The 16290-nt window shown below is 36.9% G+C and overlaps 2 protein-coding genes across 3 annotated transcripts; both read left to right on the top strand.

The window, feature by feature from the left end:
* The first annotated feature begins 1957 nt into the window (after positions 1–1957).
* On the top strand, positions 1958–10881 carry LOC126790911 (uncharacterized). Of its 2 annotated transcripts, none has more exons than XM_050517286.1 (26): positions 1958–2415; positions 2844–2956; positions 3046–3172; positions 3567–3665; positions 3740–3808; positions 3913–4047; positions 4118–4186; positions 4407–4462; positions 4579–4738; positions 5332–5499; positions 5835–5919; positions 6046–6279; positions 6378–6481; positions 6676–6718; positions 7445–7602; positions 7962–8072; positions 8204–8272; positions 8376–8519; positions 8947–9021; positions 9107–9283; positions 9374–9459; positions 9625–9679; positions 10072–10197; positions 10310–10423; positions 10561–10674; positions 10741–10881. In XM_050517286.1, exons 1-26 carry the CDS (start codon positions 2299–2301, stop codon positions 10804–10806), a joined length of 2874 nt encoding a protein of 957 aa, XP_050373243.1. In that variant the 5' UTR covers positions 1958–2298; the 3' UTR covers positions 10807–10881. The 2 variants fall into 2 exon arrangements, with proteins under 2 accessions (XP_050373243.1, XP_050373244.1); XM_050517287.1 differs by having other exon boundaries at positions 1959–2415; positions 5335–5499; positions 6387–6481.
* Positions 10882–11170: 289 nt separating this feature from the next.
* LOC126790920 (heavy metal-associated isoprenylated plant protein 3) lies at positions 11171–13141 on the top strand. The gene is made up of 5 exons (XM_050517298.1): positions 11171–11312; positions 11431–11587; positions 11988–12214; positions 12322–12409; positions 12503–13141. The coding sequence occupies exons 1-5, from the start codon at positions 11304–11306 to the stop codon at positions 12922–12924; spliced, it is 903 nt and encodes a 300-aa protein (XP_050373255.1). The 5' UTR covers positions 11171–11303; the 3' UTR covers positions 12925–13141.
* Positions 13142–16290: the final 3149 nt, after the last annotated feature.

The following is a 16290-nucleotide window of genomic DNA, read 5'->3' on the forward strand; positions in this document are numbered from 1 at the left end:
CTTCCGGTATAATGGATTATTGGGATGAATATATATATATATATATATTGTTGTGCAAAAGTCGATTGGTGGTAGTACATAAACATGTGTAGATTGTTATATTGTACGTGGTTTTAACATTGAGTCTTGTTAAAAAGTTTTATGGTCTTCATACGTTGTTGGCATTAAATCGGAACCAAGCCTTGACCGGGTGTCGGTTACGATCAGTTAGAGCTCTAGTATATCTGCCGGTGTACTGCATGAGGGATAACAAATGGGTTGCCTAGGTCTCATGCGTACCCATGTTTTAAAATGATATTGGGTAACAGATGAGTTACACATGTTTTAAAATGATATTGGGTAACAGATGAGTTACACATGTTTTAAAATGATATTGGGTAACAGATGAGTTGTCAAATGTCTCATGTGTACACATATTTTTATATAATATTGGGTAACTAGATGGGTTGTTCAGTGTCTCATGAGTACACATGTCTTAAAATGTTATATGTTATATTTCATTTGTATGCAATGTATGTTATAATGTTGGTTTACTTATACGGCCTTAAAAGCTTTCCGGGTTTGTGTTTACAATCTCAGTGCACCAATTCGATGGTGTAGGGGATAGTTATGCAGGTGGGGATTAACAGACTTGGATGACTTACTCTGAAGATTGTTGAAGATTTCTTTATTTTATTTGAGGTGAAGATTGAGTGAATTTTACATTTTCAATTGTTATAATACTTGAGATATAAATTGGTTATGTATTATTAAAGTCGACTGAGTCGTACTGTGAACTCAGTTTCGATACACCGTTACTATAAGATGATTTCAATATATTTGAGTTTGTTTTAGAGTTTTCATGGCTTCAAATTCGAATTTTTATCATTTGAAAATTCGGGGTTGTGACAATTATAGGCCTTAAGCACACTCAAACTTGAGTAATAGTTTATGGTGTGTTTTTGTGTTGTTATTGACACTTGTTTAATTTTTAATTAATCTAAACTTTAAAGCATATCATATAAAAAAGCAGTGTAATAGAGTTTTTTTTAGTGCTAAGATACGACGTTATTTTATGAAGCGTCATCAAAATTGATGCCAAATTATCAATTTCATTAGGCAGGCGCGGAACTACGGTTGAAGCCCAACCAAGATTGTTTAAAAAAAAATAGCTAACGTGTTGCATATATATTTGGTAGTGTTGCAGGCTTGATCTGTTGTAACTAGCTCCAAGTCCAAGACGACCTAAGTTCGAGTCATACCTACCATTTTTTTTATCTTTTACTTCATAATTGTTTCCAGAATGAGTCTACTTTTGGCTCAAATTGGGCCGTGTGTGTTCCGTATGTGTATTTTGAATTTCTATATTGTCTTTAGAGCATACATTTTTTTGTCTAAAGTATTTTTTCACAAATATTTATGTATTTATTTTTCTTTTATACTCTTTCTTTTTATGTTTTTCATTTCATTATAGTGGATATTTAATATGTTTTAGTTATATATTGACAGTGCATGTCCTATATTTTATTACTAATGTGCTCAATATAAAAAATTCAAGCCCACCCTTTTGCTAAATCCTGAATCCGGTACTGTCATCCGGCATTTGGGCTGAAAAGAGACCGTTGAGTTAAAAAATTTGCCCCAACATAATCTTCTTATGAGAAGATCGCCCTAACATAATCAAGTGTAACCTAAATCAGAAAACTTCATTTGTAATACTGTAACCTACCAAACACTCAATTCATGCATGTACCAAAGACTTCTGGATAGAATATAAGTTCTAAAGGGGGTCTCCCTTCCCTAAACTGCATGGACCATCACATTAGTCCTAAGTCCTAACAGTATCTTCCTTTCATCAGATGAAAAATCATGAAACGAAAACATCTTCATTAGACTTTGAGATACAAGCAAAAACAAACAGTAGAAAATTATAATTTCCTAGAAACAATATAGAAAATTAGATGGAAAAAGAAAAAGGAAGAAAAACAAGCGGGAGGGGAAAAGCATAGAGAAGTGTGCAAGCAGAAGCAAAGCTCAGAGGGAGTTGTAAGTTGTAACCTCCATCATCATCAACGCATCCACATCAGAAATATTCAGTTTCATATGTCTTAAAAAGCGCATCTTTACAAAGAAACTGAATAAAGATTCTCTCTTTCTCTCTCATCTTTAATCGGAGGAGAGAGATTCCTCTGCACTCCAACAAAAGCAAAACCCAACAATCCAAGCAAACATATAGGTTGGTGGAGTTGAAGGTGAAACAGACCCAGTACTATTTGGGGCATCCAATTTCAGTTTCTGGGTGCAACCCCAAAAGCCAAAATGGATGATGAAATTGTGCAGCGAGTTTTCCAAGAAGGAGGCCGTGACTATTTCCAGCAGCAACCCTCGACTTCGTCTTCGTCTTCCTCTATTCTCCAGTCACTTTCTCTCCATGTGGTACCTATCAAAGCTCCTGTCTTTGTTTTGGTTTGTTGGGTTTTGGTTTTACTTGTCAAAATTGTGTCTTTCTGTGTTTGTTAGCTTTGTTTTTGAGTTTTCAGTATTGGGTTTTGCTTGGAATTGGGATTAGTGAGATGTTTTCTGTGTTGAGGTTTTCTTTTGCTGCCTGCAATTTTGGTGCTTTATGGTTTAGGAAGTAAGAATTGTGGAACTGACACCATTTTGATATTGTTTGTGAGGAAATGTGGATCATCTGTTCGTTTCTGAATGTGTTCTTCGATGAAAATGTAGATACCTTTTGCTATATGTCGCTATGTATATGCATAGATAAACATGTATAGTTGAAATGTTCTAGTAATCTCGTTAAAAGTGAATTGTTCTTTCTTATCTTCATCTTGAAAATACTATGGGGCTGGAATGTGCAGTCCTTCGATCGGGGGTATTATTTGTTGGTGAAATCTATCCAAGAGCTTAGAGAGAAAAAGGAGGGCCTTGTTACAGTCGGCATTGGCGGTCCAAGCGGTTCTGGTAAAACAAGGTAGGTGTTTAGATTTCTCTAAGCGAAAAACATTTACTGCATCTGTTTGTTCAATTATTAATCTTTTTTTTTTCTGATGCCCTCTGAAGCTTAGCAGAAAAGGTGGCATCTGTTATTGGTTGTACTGTTGTGTCAATGGAGAACTATCGTGATGGGATTGATGAAGGAAATGATCTTGGTACAATAAATTTTGACTTGCTGGTCCGAAACCTTGAGGTTTGCTTGCATCCATTTTTTTGCTTTTGGCTCTGTTTCATACTACTTTGATGGTCTTGAATCATGCTTAATGCCTGAACAATTTCGCTAGATATAAATAACTGTTAATCAGCTTTAAATGCTTTAACTATTCATGCTAAGAAACTTGACCATATCCATGAAATTTCACTAGCACATTAACCGTGTTGATAATTAGAGCAGATATTACTAGTATATATATTATGTCTTGTGTCAAACTGCACTTATTTTCTATGTTCAAATCCACCTTTCTGCCGAGCAATCACATCATCACATTTGTTCTATGCGACCATTAGCAATAATGACCATATTTATCTGTAAGGATTGTTCTTATTATATCTATGAACTTAGCATCAGGCTTTTATGCTGAAAATAGGACTTGACAAAGGGTGAAGATACATTGGTTCCAGTTTTTGACTATCAACAAAAGAAACGCATTGGTTCAACAACAATACAGAGTGCTTCTTCTGGAGTGGTAAGAATATAAAACAAAAATTTATTTTTATATATACCTTGATCTTTTAGATCATATCTTCACTTTATTTGTAGGTAATAGTTGATGGCACCTATGCGTTGCATGCAAAGTTACGCTCTTTGCTGGATATTCGAGTTGCAGTGGTAATCTAATCTTTCCTATGTTTTCCTTAGATTTTGTAATTGGATAAGTTATTGGTATACCAGAAATTTGACATGATATTTGGTATGTATTTATTTTATATCAGGTTGGCGGTGTTCATTTCAGCCTTCTCTCTAAAGTACGTTATGATATTGGAGATTCTTGCTCCCTGGATTACCTTATAGACAGCATTTTCCCCTTGTTTAGGAAGCACATTGAACCAGACCTTCATCACGCACAGGTTGGTGTCTGACTGATCTTGTCTTTGATATTTCACTGTTAGTTCTCACTGTCTTTCATATAATTTGCAGATTAGGATTAACAACAGCTTTGTCTCGTCATTTAGGGAGGCAATCTACAAGCTGAAATGTCAAAGTGAGGTCTGCATATGTTACATTTTATGGTCAATGGATCTTTATCTAATAGTTATTTATTGGAGTTGTTCCTTCCTCATTTATGCTCCTTCAAGTTCTCTAAGTAATTCCGCTGTCAACTGCAATATTATTCTTCTTTTAAAGCTCCTTTTTTCTGAAATTTATCACTCAAGAAAGTGTATTATTCATCCTCTCATGTTAGCTAAACTTTCAAATAATATTACAGGCAGCAGAGGGACATTTCACTACTGCCTTTCAAGAAAATGCTGCTCAAATCGATAAGTGAGTCTTGTGGGACGTGTAATTTTTGTCTATCTCATATCTCTTATGATTAAGCAGATTACTTCTTCTTCAGTTATAGCTCAGATGAAAGTAGACCTAATTTATCTCTCTTTCAGTTTCATTGAGATGTATCTTAGGCCTCCTTCGGCAAGCGAAGAAGCACGGATAAATGATTGGATCAAGGTGCGTCAATCTGGTATAAGATATTATCTGTCACTTGGGGACCAGAGGATTGTTGACAAAAATTTCATTATCAGGCCAAAAGCAGAGTTTGAGGTAAGAAGTATTTTCGTAGATTGACTGGTAAAAACCTTGTCATATCTACATGCTTGATGAATGGTTCTTTTGCTACCCTTCTGATCAGCTATGTGAAATTATCAGTAGTATTTGATAGTCTGTTTCTTTAAATATGTTCAACTACTCTGCATGAGAGCTTCACTTCTGGCTCTGTATAAATGAATGCTAATTTAGTTTGGAAATTATTTAGTAATACTGTTATAATAAAAGAGTAATTTGACCATGATAGTGTGCAATTGTAAAACAAAGAGAATTAGACAATCTTATGGCACACATTTCTAGTATGAAAGTCCTGAATCTCTTCATAGCACATATGCATGCCCGAACTAGAACTAGAGCCATATGAGTTTCTTCGGTAGGTTTCCTCTATGGTCTTTGTGTGAAACAATTATTTCAGAAACCTTCTATATGTGGCTTTTTATCACTGCAAATTTCAGTCCTCAATTTGTATGTTTAATCATTTACAGAAGATGCATCTTTAGATATGAAGTTTGAGTAAATGCTTACTCTTTATATAAGATTTCTTGATGCTAAGTGACTCTAGCCTATTTTCTTCGCTTTAACCTTGGAAGCAGGTTGGAAGGATGACATTAGGCGGATTACTGGCTTTGGGATACGCTGTGGTTGTTAGCTATAAAAGAGCATCTAAATCGGTCAATACTGGCAGTGTTTCATTATCCCTTGAAACCATTGATAGTCTTGGTGAGACATTCATGGTGCTGAGGGGCACAGATAGAAAAGTAAGAACTCTACATTCCGCATTCTTCCCCTTCAGCATAGGGTTTGTCCAATTAATGCTAATACAGAGGGTATCACCTACAATTATTAATTTTTAAATCTTAATCTACTAGAATTAAGTAATGAAAATGATTCTGGTCACAAAAAGGAAAATAGATACGTAATAACAAACAAAATTATGTGTTGATGAGTATAGAATATAAAATAAGACTTATCTTTGCAAATAGGTTTCGGAATAAGATCTTTTACTACTTGTTCTCCAAGGTAGGAAATGTAGGTTTCAGAAATTGAATGACTTGTCATTTTTTCATAACTAAGGCTATCATTATTTTTGCAGACCGTTGGAACAGAAGCATTGAAGATGGGTATCAGTGAGCCTTGGATCACTAAATCATATCTGGAAATGATTCTTGAGAGCAAAGGTTGGAATCTTCCCCACCCCCACCCCTCTCTCGATAAATACATATGCGCGTGCAACATGTGTAAATATATGATTAAAAGTCTGTAAATAAATTGAGGAATGTAGATGATTTTTGTTTCTCTTGCAGGCGTACCTCGCCTTAATACACCACCACTTTTGTCAAATACACCTGTGACCAGTAATCAGGACAGAATGATTGTTGCACCAAAACCCATTCGTGTTCCTCCAAACCTTGTTACTAGGCTAGAGGATCTATCTCAGCCATGGACTAGATCTCCAACAAAATCTACAATGGATCCCGTAGTGGCCACCTGGCATTTCATCTCATCAGATCCTTCGCAAGCTGATAGCTCAACCATAGGTAAGTTACTCTGACTTAGGGGTGTATATCTTTTCTTTTGTAAGTATTTATATACTGGATGTGCTGTTACTGAACGAATCTAGACCGCTTTCATAAAGCAACCACAGATCCTTCCTCTTTCAGGGATGGCATGAAACTGGCGCCAATGCCTGATTCATATGACTTAGATAGGGGATTGCTACTTTCTGTGCAGGCGATACAGGTAAGGATTTATGTTAATAAGGAATTTGTCTTTTTGTCACTATATAAGAAATCGCTTTGGCGACTCCCATTATGAAAACTTATGGTTCAAGATATTTATTGAAGAAAATGAACATAATTATTGTGATAGAAATATTAAAACTGCTATTAGTATGTTTAACTTCATGCCAATTATGTTAGTTTTTTTTTTTGCAGGCACTATTGGAAAATAACGGTTTTCCTGTTATAGTTGGAATCGGTAATACAGGCTTTAGTCAACTCTCTCTTTCTCATGTTCTTGTTTTTTTTTTTGTCAGCTATAGGCCTTTAGCATATAGTTTTAGTATTCTTATTGACGTCTGTAAATTCAGTTGATTAAATACGTGATTGTCTATTCTAGTCTTTTATCTACAATGGTAAGCTTTTTGTTATGTTTTATGAAGCAATCTTCTTTTCAACAGCTTTGTTGGCGACTTGGCGTATCTTCCTGGGCTGAATTTCAAAATTGTGCTTCTTTGTTTCTTCTTTAAAAAAAAAGTTTCTACTTGTGCCAGTTGTGCAGATTAAACCAAATATAGGTGTCTGATTTTAACTTGGAACTTCACGTGTCATGCTTTTTTGCACACAAATTTAATGATTTTGTAATGGACCATGGTATATGAAGTTATTTAAAAAAAAAATTTGTTGGAAAAAGAGGATAGATATAATTACTGATCCTTGTTATTCTTGTCCTTGAATCTACCTTGTTATCAAGCATTCAGCTTACCAGAGCTATAGATTAAATTAGTTGTGCCCCATTTGTAATGAGTAATGACCCTACTTAACTATGCATTCATGGATATGTGTACTTATTATGTTTTGACATATGTAGTTCTTGATTTTCCTTTAAATGATTGTTGACCCCCTACCGTATAGTATTATCTTTCGCATCTGAAATTATTTGAGCTTGAATCATGTTATTATGTTGCCGATATTGTTCTTGTAGGGGGTCCAAGTGGTTCTGGAAAGACTAGTTTGGCTCATAAAATGGCCAATATAGTTGGTTGTGAAGTTGTTTCCCTTGAAAGATATTATAAATCTGAACAAGTGAAGGATTTCAAGTATGATGACTTCAGCTCACTTGATCTATCTTTACTTTCGAAAGTAAGGCTTTCATGTTGTCCAATTTTTTTTTCTTTGACTAAATTTGTCCTTTTGTATATTTTCTAAGTTCTAAACTGAAACTACATGAGATGGGCAGCCAGTTCAATCATATAGGGTATGCTAGCCAATTCAATCTAACCAAGAAAAAACTTTAAAATGTTTGCCCCATGAACCCTCAAATTCGATTTTTCTGATTATATATGTTAAAATGTCCTCATGATTCTCAGAACTTTTTAGAAAGATTTAAAAAAAAAAATTTCTAGATTGTGCCATTCTGTTCGATTACAATTGCCAAATGTCCTTTTAGCTTATTGTTTGCTTTCTGTAACATGACATAATATCCTTATTACCATCTGCAGAACATTAGTGACATAAGGAATGGTCAAAGGACAAAAGTACCTACATTTGATTTGGAAACTGGGGCTCGCAGTGGGTTCAAGGAACTGGAAGTTTCTGAAGATTGTGGAGTGGTCAGTTACCGGACATATTTACTTGGCTCCCACAGCTTCGCTTGCTCCTTGTGTAATAATATCTAATTCGTCCCTGCTATGCTATTAAAATAATCAACTAAGTGAAATTTATGTTGTCTTTGTACTGGCAGATCATTTTCGAAGGAGTTTATGCTCTGCATCCAGATATCCGAAAATCTCTTGACTTGTGGGTTGCTGTCGTAAGTATACCTGCTATCTATTCTTTGGGATTATAAGCAGTTTCAGGTACTTTATGAGAAAGAGAGGAAATGAAGTATATGTTCTTCTGGTTTTAATTATCAGGTTGGAGGAGTCCATTCGCATCTCATTTCTAGAGTTCAAAGGGATAAAAGTAAAGTGGGATGTTTCATGTCCCAGGATGAGATCATGATGACAGTGTTTCCAATGTTCCAACAGTTCATTGAACCCCATTTGGTTCATGCACATGTTAGTACCCTTCAAACTTCTTAAGAATTTATCTATTTGTTGATTATATTTTATTGTTCTCCTGTTTCATATATTGAAAAAACAAACAATGAACTGATTTGTGACGTGTCCAAGAAAACAGAGCAAGAGATTGCTAAGTTATTGTAGTTCATTCCGTTCTAACCAAGCCTAATTAGAGATTTTGAAGGTCTGAAATATCTTATTTGATATGAGGAGAAAACTACATGTGTATTATGTATAATCATATGGTTTTTCCAATGGAAAATATTGCTGCTTTACTCATAATAAGAAATCATGAGACCATTTTCTTTGTCAATGAAATCATGATGCATTTGTGTACGCAAATTTTCCAGTTTGCACATTGGAACCCATCCACACTGGTCCATGTGCCACCAAACTTACTTTATTTCGGGCTATCTGAATGCAGCTCAAAATTCGAAATGACTTTGATCCTGTGCTTTCTCCGGAGAGCTCATTGTTTTTATTGAAGAGTAACAAGCAAGTAAGAGTGAGATTTTTCTGTCTTCATCATGGAATCATAAGATGTGATTTTGTCTAAATTCTTTTGCTATTTCCATTTGTAATAGGTGGCTTATCAAGATATTTTGAAAATACTGGATCCTGTAAAGTTCTGCAGCTCTGTGCAAAATTTCATTGATTTATACTTGAAACTTCCTGGACTTCCTACCAATAAGCAGTTAACAGAGGGTGACTGCATTCGGGTCAGAATATGTGAGGGCAGATTTGCATTGTTGATACGGGAGGTTTGTAATGTATATATAGTTATCTTATAATGTATATATAGTTCTCTTGTTTAACCAGAGGGAACGCTCCATTCATTTTTGTTTGCTTAGCCTATACGAGAAGGGAATTTCATCATCCAACCTAAAGTGGACTTTGATATAAGCATAAGTACAGTGTCTGGACTTCTCAACCTTGGGTAAGTTACATATTCAATGTACAAAAGTTTCTGTTACGTTCAGCAATATTTTCCGATGAGTTTCAATTTTATTATTAGATAAACTCATTTCCTCTTTATTCACCTTATAGTGAACAACATATATAACAAATAGGGTTAAATCGAAACATCTTTCTGTGATGTCAGGTATCAAGCTGTAGCCTACATTGAAGCATCTGCTTTCATTTACCAGGATGGAAAGGTCAGATAAAGCTTGTTTTTCTTGTAAACATATTAATTACCAATTTTTTTTGAATTTATGGTAAACTTCTTGCTTTCATTTTGTACCTCGAATATGTCCTGAACTCGAGCTTGCTGCTGAGTACTTATAGTCTGCGCTTTTAGATGCAATCTTGCACCTTAAAATCTGTTCTTGTTTTCCGAAGCTGCCAACTAGTATTCAAATGATTTTAGTCTGACCCTGACATATCTGAAAGGAAATTCTTATCATTCTCCTGAATGTCTAAATTTTATTGTCTGAGTTGGTATACTCTGTCATTCTACTAACTTCATGACTTCCAAGAAATTGGAAGTTATAGTGTCATTTGATGTTGAAAGTGCCTTATTCATGATAAATTTTGACTGCCTATTTAGATTTTGATCGAGGTTGATCATCTACAAGATGCTCCAAACCCTTACCTGCAAATCAAGGGGGTTGATAAAGATGCCGTGGCAGCTGCAGGGTCATTGCTTAAACTGGATGGTTCATATACCACCAAGGTTTTTACCTTTACTTGTGCTACATTGTTTCTCTGTTCGTGCTGGCTCCAGTTCCAACTCATAATCTGATGCCAAATTCCTGACACAAGAGTTGGTCTTATTTTTGTTGTAGAGTTATCTTCAAATAGTTCTCGAAAGATTACCAGCAGCAGGAAGAGGCGCAGGTGGCATTCACACCCTTCAAGCTGCAAGATTGCAGGAACTTGTGGAGCTCATCCAGTCTCAGGTATTATATGTTTCAATAATTCGATACAAATACCATCTGCATTGACCTTGATGTTTAATAGTTGCATCTAAGACAAAAAAGACATGGTGAATGCTGCTTTCTAATTTTTACTGGAATTTATTTTGTGCGACAAACAGGGCAGTAGTACAGCTTCAGAATCTTCACCAATTAGGGAGGTTTCTCCAGTTGACGTTATTGAAGATATGCAGTCAAGGATTAGAAGACTTGAGCAGTGGCATACAATTAATACGGTATTTCCAATACCTTCAACTGTGAAAATTCTACTAGAGCTGCTAATTTATCTCTGATTTATGCAGGTACTATGGACATTCCTAATGTCTGCACTTGTTGGTTATTCACTCTACCAAAGAAAGCGCCAGTGACAATGCCATCCAATTTATGGCCCTTCATACACAATCTCTTTTCGTGCCAAATCTAATCAATTACTGTATATATACATATGGTCTGATGAGCATAGCAACTCCCTAATTTCACAGTTACTTGGTTCCTTAGATTGAGGGTCGGGATGATACAGTCTACAACCAAATTGCTCAAAATATCCCTTTTGTTTTGTGAATGAAAATTATCAACAGCCGAGTTTAACGACACTCAACGTTCACGCGCACACAGCAACCCCTCTCTTCCCACATCACATCACATCACATCACATCACCTCCTTCATCATCCTCATAATCATACATGATAGTGATGATACATCACATCCACCATCATCACACTTGAAAATGACCAAACTGCCCCGCCCACCTCCATCCCCATAAAACTGAACCACCCACTTACGTCCTCCCCACACACACACCATTTTCTCCTCTCACAACTCTCTCCGGTTTCCACTCCCAAAAAACCAACCCACAAACTCACCATGGGCGCTGTGAGTCTCTCTCTCTCTCTCTCTCTCTCTCTCTCTCTCTCTCGGATTAAACAAATAATCTCTCACTGAATTTTGTCATGTGTTGAGTACTAATGGGTTGTTGGGCGAGTGCATGCAGAAGAAGAACGCCGGCGGCGGGGACGACAAGAAAGGCGGCGACGGCGCCGAGCAGAAGAAGAAGGAGGACAACAACCCCATCACTGTGGTCTTGAAGATTGACATGCACTGTGACGGCTGCACTTCCAAAATCGTCAAAACCATCAAAGCCTTTGATGGTATAATGCTCCTTCCTCCACTACTACTCTAAAACCCACTTCAACTCTATAATTTCCTTTACAAGTTTTGATTTTTGTGTTATTTTTAGCCTCGAATAACTTCCCAATATCGTAAAGCCTGTTCATTTAGTGCTTTCCTTATCTGGGTTCACTGAGACCCACTCCCTCTGCTTTCATAATGTTCATTCAATGCGCTTTCTTCCCCAAACTGTCTCTAAAACTGTTTCTGGGTTTTGCTTTTTGTACTTTGCAAACGTTTTTGGTTAGTTTTGCATGAAAAAAAAAACAGAGTATACTCCAGAGGAAATGCTCTGTTTTTGGTTTTTGAGTTGAAATGTTGAATCTCATCCGAACCCAGTCTCCCAGATTCGGTTTTAACTTTGGTTCATTGTTGTTTCAGGGGTGGACTCAGTGAAGCCGGAAACAGGAGCCCACAAGCTGACTGTGGTCGGGAAAGTGGACCCATCAAAGCTCCGGGAGAAGCTGGCCGGAAAGCTGAAGAAGAAGGTGGACCTGATCTCGCCGCAACCCAAAAAGGAGAAGGAGAAGGAGAATTCGAAAGAGGACAACAGCAACAAGAAGCAGCCTGAGAAAGCAGCAGTCAAGGACGACAAGAAACCCAAAGAGGTGAGTGAGAGACTGGTCCTCATTTTTGCTAACGTGCGCTTGTCTTGTTGTTCGCATCGTATTACTTACCTCAATTTGATTAATATTTTATTCCTCTGTTTGTGTAGCCTCCGGTGACGACGGCGGTGTTCAAGCTTAATACGCATTGCCAGGGCTGCATTGATAAGATTTACAAGACGGTCACCAAGACGAAAGGTGAGGTTGATTTGTTTTACTTTGAAACTGCGGCGTTTTGTGGTGGTGAATTCGTGTGTGTTGATGTTTTGGGTTTTGGTTTTGGTGTGGCAGGGTTCCATGACATAAACATTGACAAGGAGAAGGAGCTGGTGACTGTGAAAGGAACAATGGACATGAAGGCAGTGGCTGAGAGTCTCAAAGTGAGGCTGAAGAGGAATGTGGAGATTGTGCCACCCAAGAAGGACAAGGACAACAAGGAGAAAGGGGAAGGCGGCGAGAATGGGGGAGGTGGTAAGAAGAAGAACAAGGAGGAAGGAGGAGGGGAAGGTGGTAATGCCGGTGGCGGTGGCGGCGGAGGTGGGAAATTGGACAAGATGGATTTTCCGGCAGGGCAGCCCGGGTTTGGGCAGGTTCCTCCTTATGGTGTTGTCTATGGGTATGACTATCCACCACCAATGATCTACATGGGGAATCAACTTCATGCACCTCAGATATTCAGTGATGAGAACCCAAATGCTTGCTCAATTATGTGAATGTGATGATGAATGCATCAGCGACAGAATCAGAAGAGAAGTGTTAGCTAGGCAGAGAGAATAGACAAAGAAATGGGGTTAATTTTGTTCTGTGTGTCAGTCAAGCTAATAGTGTTATGTATCGAACTGTTTATCAATGCTTTTGATATGAGTTATTGTAATGGGATATTATGATGATGGTTAAATGTCAATTTGAGCATAGAGCCTTGTGATTTTATATCTGAAAGCCTAGCAATTGTGTCTGATTTTGTTTCTTTGTAGCCATTGCTGTCTGTTTTTGGTTTATAATAGGCAAGTTGGAAGATGAGGATAAGCTGTTAAGCACTCAACATCTATTGAAGGCACCAAAAATGGGGAAAATTGATGATGGTGTGAGGTTTTGATGTGCAACTAGACATGTCATACCTCATCAAATACTCAACATTTCAACACATGGTCATGGAGTCAAAAATTAACATAGAATTATATGATCTGGAAAGATTCTTGAACAGAAGTTTGTTTAGAAAGATATTGTTATGGAGTTGTTCATTGGAATATAAAAATGAACAATGGGGATTATTTTAGTTATGGGTTGTGGTCAATTTTGTGAGCATATTGGTTTGGTTTGGTTTGATTGATTATTTTCTGGCCTGTATTTGTATGATTCCCAATATTTCATAACAAAGCATTTAGGTACTATGTTATACAACTTAGGTGAGTACCATTTTGAATTCTCACCCATTCACTTGTATCCAAGATTCCTAATTATTTCAATTATAATGTATTTGCAAGGCTGTTAAAGTCTTGTGTCCAAGTCACACTATAATATATTTTTTTGTAAAGGGTTTGGAAAGTCACACTATAATATAGCAGCTATGTCATCCACAATTTGCTCTCAAAAGGAAGCATTATAGGTAAAATCAATGCACGCAATTGATCAAGCAAACACAACTCAAATTTTACCCGTTAGTCAATTCAATTCATTTCATTCCACATCTATGCCAAGTTACAGAGCTTATTAAATTGGTTTAAAAGTTGCCTGGAGTTGCTTCTACTCAACTACACACATCTACAAGTCAATATTATGACAATTAATTATCTGTACATAAATTGTGTGGTCTAATCATTCCCATAAATTGCCTTCCTAATCAACTAGACTGGCCCCAAGGAATTTAGATTGTTTCTTTCATATTTATCTTCAAATTAGAATTGAGGTTACTTCATATATGTACATGAAAGAGGTTGTAGAGTTGGATATTCACTATCAATGAGGCGCAGTTGACTCGAGCAATCATCTTTCCTTCATGCCTTCAGAGTCGCTACATAGTTGGGAACCCGAAGCAATCGTATCAACTTTATTAGTAGATTGTTGGATTTTGAGTCTCTTAGCTCGTTAATGACGATTATCTTGCGTCTTGGTGTATCCGAGTTTTTGTATTTCCAACTGTCCATTAGTAAGTTCATGTTTTTCAGTGTGGCTCTTGTTATGTTCATGATTTCTGCTAATCGTTACTCTTTGTTCCTCAACTAATGAGTGCTAAAAATGATCACAAGATATGTCTTTTCCATTTAATTTTTAAACGAAGACACAGACTATTTGATTGTGTTATGACAAGAAATCACCTCTACAGTCGTGGTAAATCTTTTATAGAACAACCATGTAGCAGTAAATACCGATCGAAGTGATTCCACACGCAAAAATTGTTCACTAGTTTTAGGGTCCGTGCACACAGTAGGACTTGACACACCAGATTCCCACAGTAAATCCCCTGATCGATCTCCTCCTCCATTTCACCGGCTTGGACGGCCCGGCTGGTTCGGGTTACGTCCGGTCGGGTCGGGTCGGTGCACAAAGTCACAAACCAACCTCAGAAATGAATGCAGTCAAACAAGAGCCAATAGGACATCGACAACTAAGCTGTCCCGGGGTTGTCCTATATGGATGTCCTTTGCTATAAGCTGCGACGAACAGAGGCACTGTTACTGAAGGAAAGGCAGAGTGGTCTGAGTTGTGAGCAGCAGAGGTGGAGGTGGAGAGGGTACGGGGCTGGGACTAGACTGAAGGCCACTGTGCGACGATCACAGAGGGCAGAAGTGGCTTAAAGGCTCCTTGTCCTCACCCAAAAATTGTCTGTCCCTAAATTAGTAAATAGTATTTGTTGAGGACTAGCCAGGCAATGCCATAGCCTCTCTTGCTCTATTTTCATCTGTATAATAGTGGATGGGTGTTGTGGGGAAGGGAAGGTACCACCGTACCCATGGTTAATGGCCATTGGGGACATTGCAGACGTGCCCTCTCTAATATAGTACTACCCATCTGCCCACAAGACAAAGGCACCAAACTCACATTAATATCCAAACAAATTAAGCCCTTGCTTTTTTTTTGTCCTCTCTTTCATTTTTACCTTTTTTTTTTACTTTTGTAGTTAAAGGGGAAAAGGAAACCAATATGGCTTTCATCTTTTCTTGGTATAGCTGATGGGATATGATCTTTTACTTTACCTAATGAAGAAGTCAAGAAAAATGCAACTCAGAATGGTGCTCTTTTGGGATTTAGAGAAGTTATTTTCAATATATTCAATGCACAATTACTTTGATTTTACTCAAAATATCATAAGGATTGGTTTAAGTGTGTTCTCTTCTAATAACCAAGTAAACAACCCTCTCCTAGCTTTTGATGTGATCCTCCGGTTTCTCAACACTCGTCAAGTGTATAATTTAGTTATGTTGGTTGTCGGATTTCATTTATATTATATAGACATTCACAAAATTACATACCGATAATGGTGATAAATGTGTCACTAGCTAAGTATTCCCACATGAGAATAAGTACTCAGGAGTACTTGCATTTCTAATACAATGAATAATTAGTACTTGATATCCTAGCCAGATATTCAGTGTATCCCTTACATTAAATCAAATAACTTGTCAATTACACAATTCCTGAACAAAGGTTGTCCGACCCTTTAACCAATCACTTTTGGTTTGATTAGCCTTTTAGCAGAAGCACATAGAGACAAAACATTACAAAATTTCCAAGTTAAATGGAAATGTTTATGCTACAAGAATACAGGCTCTTAAAGATTACTCATAAACTTTGATTTTTTTTTTGTTCAAAAAATGGTGGATGAGTGAGTTTACCACTCTGGATTAAGAGAGCAGATACGGTAGATGTTTTTCCAATAAGTGACTTTTATATGCGGATGATCGAGCTATTATATTAGTTCCTCAATGGAGTTGAAAGAGACAAAAAGTACTGGTGAATGTTAATTTTTACCTAGTTGCTAGGTGGAAGCCACAGTTAAAATTATTACAATTAAGGAATTTTCGGTATACTATAACATTCCATTCTAGGTCATGAGCTGCCATCAACCCATGTATATGTCA

The sequence above is a fragment of the Argentina anserina genome, chromosome 4, assembly GCF_933775445.1.
Source record: "Argentina anserina chromosome 4, drPotAnse1.1, whole genome shotgun sequence".
Lineage (NCBI taxonomy): Eukaryota > Viridiplantae > Streptophyta > Magnoliopsida > Rosales > Rosaceae > Argentina > Argentina anserina.

What these genes read in the sequence shown, in the direction of transcription:
- LOC126790911 (XM_050517286.1), top strand. Translation starts at nt 2,299, where the DNA reads ATGGATGATGAAATTGTGCAGCGAGTTTTCCAAGAAGGAGGCCGTGAC. An exon ending in AGAGTGCTTCTTCTGGAGTG is followed by an intron (nt 3,666 to 3,739) that starts GTAAGAATATAA and finishes CTTTATTTGTAG; the next exon opens with GTAATAGTTGATGGCACCTA. An exon ending in TATTGAAGAGTAACAAGCAA is followed by an intron (nt 9,022 to 9,106) that starts GTAAGAGTGAGA and finishes CATTTGTAATAG; the next exon opens with GTGGCTTATCAAGATATTTT.
- LOC126790920 (XM_050517298.1), top strand. An exon ending in ACGACAAGAAACCCAAAGAG is followed by an intron (nt 12,215 to 12,321) that starts GTGAGTGAGAGA and finishes CTGTTTGTGTAG; the next exon opens with CCTCCGGTGACGACGGCGGT. An exon ending in GACGGTCACCAAGACGAAAG is followed by an intron (nt 12,410 to 12,502) that starts GTGAGGTTGATT and finishes TTGGTGTGGCAG; the next exon opens with GGTTCCATGACATAAACATT.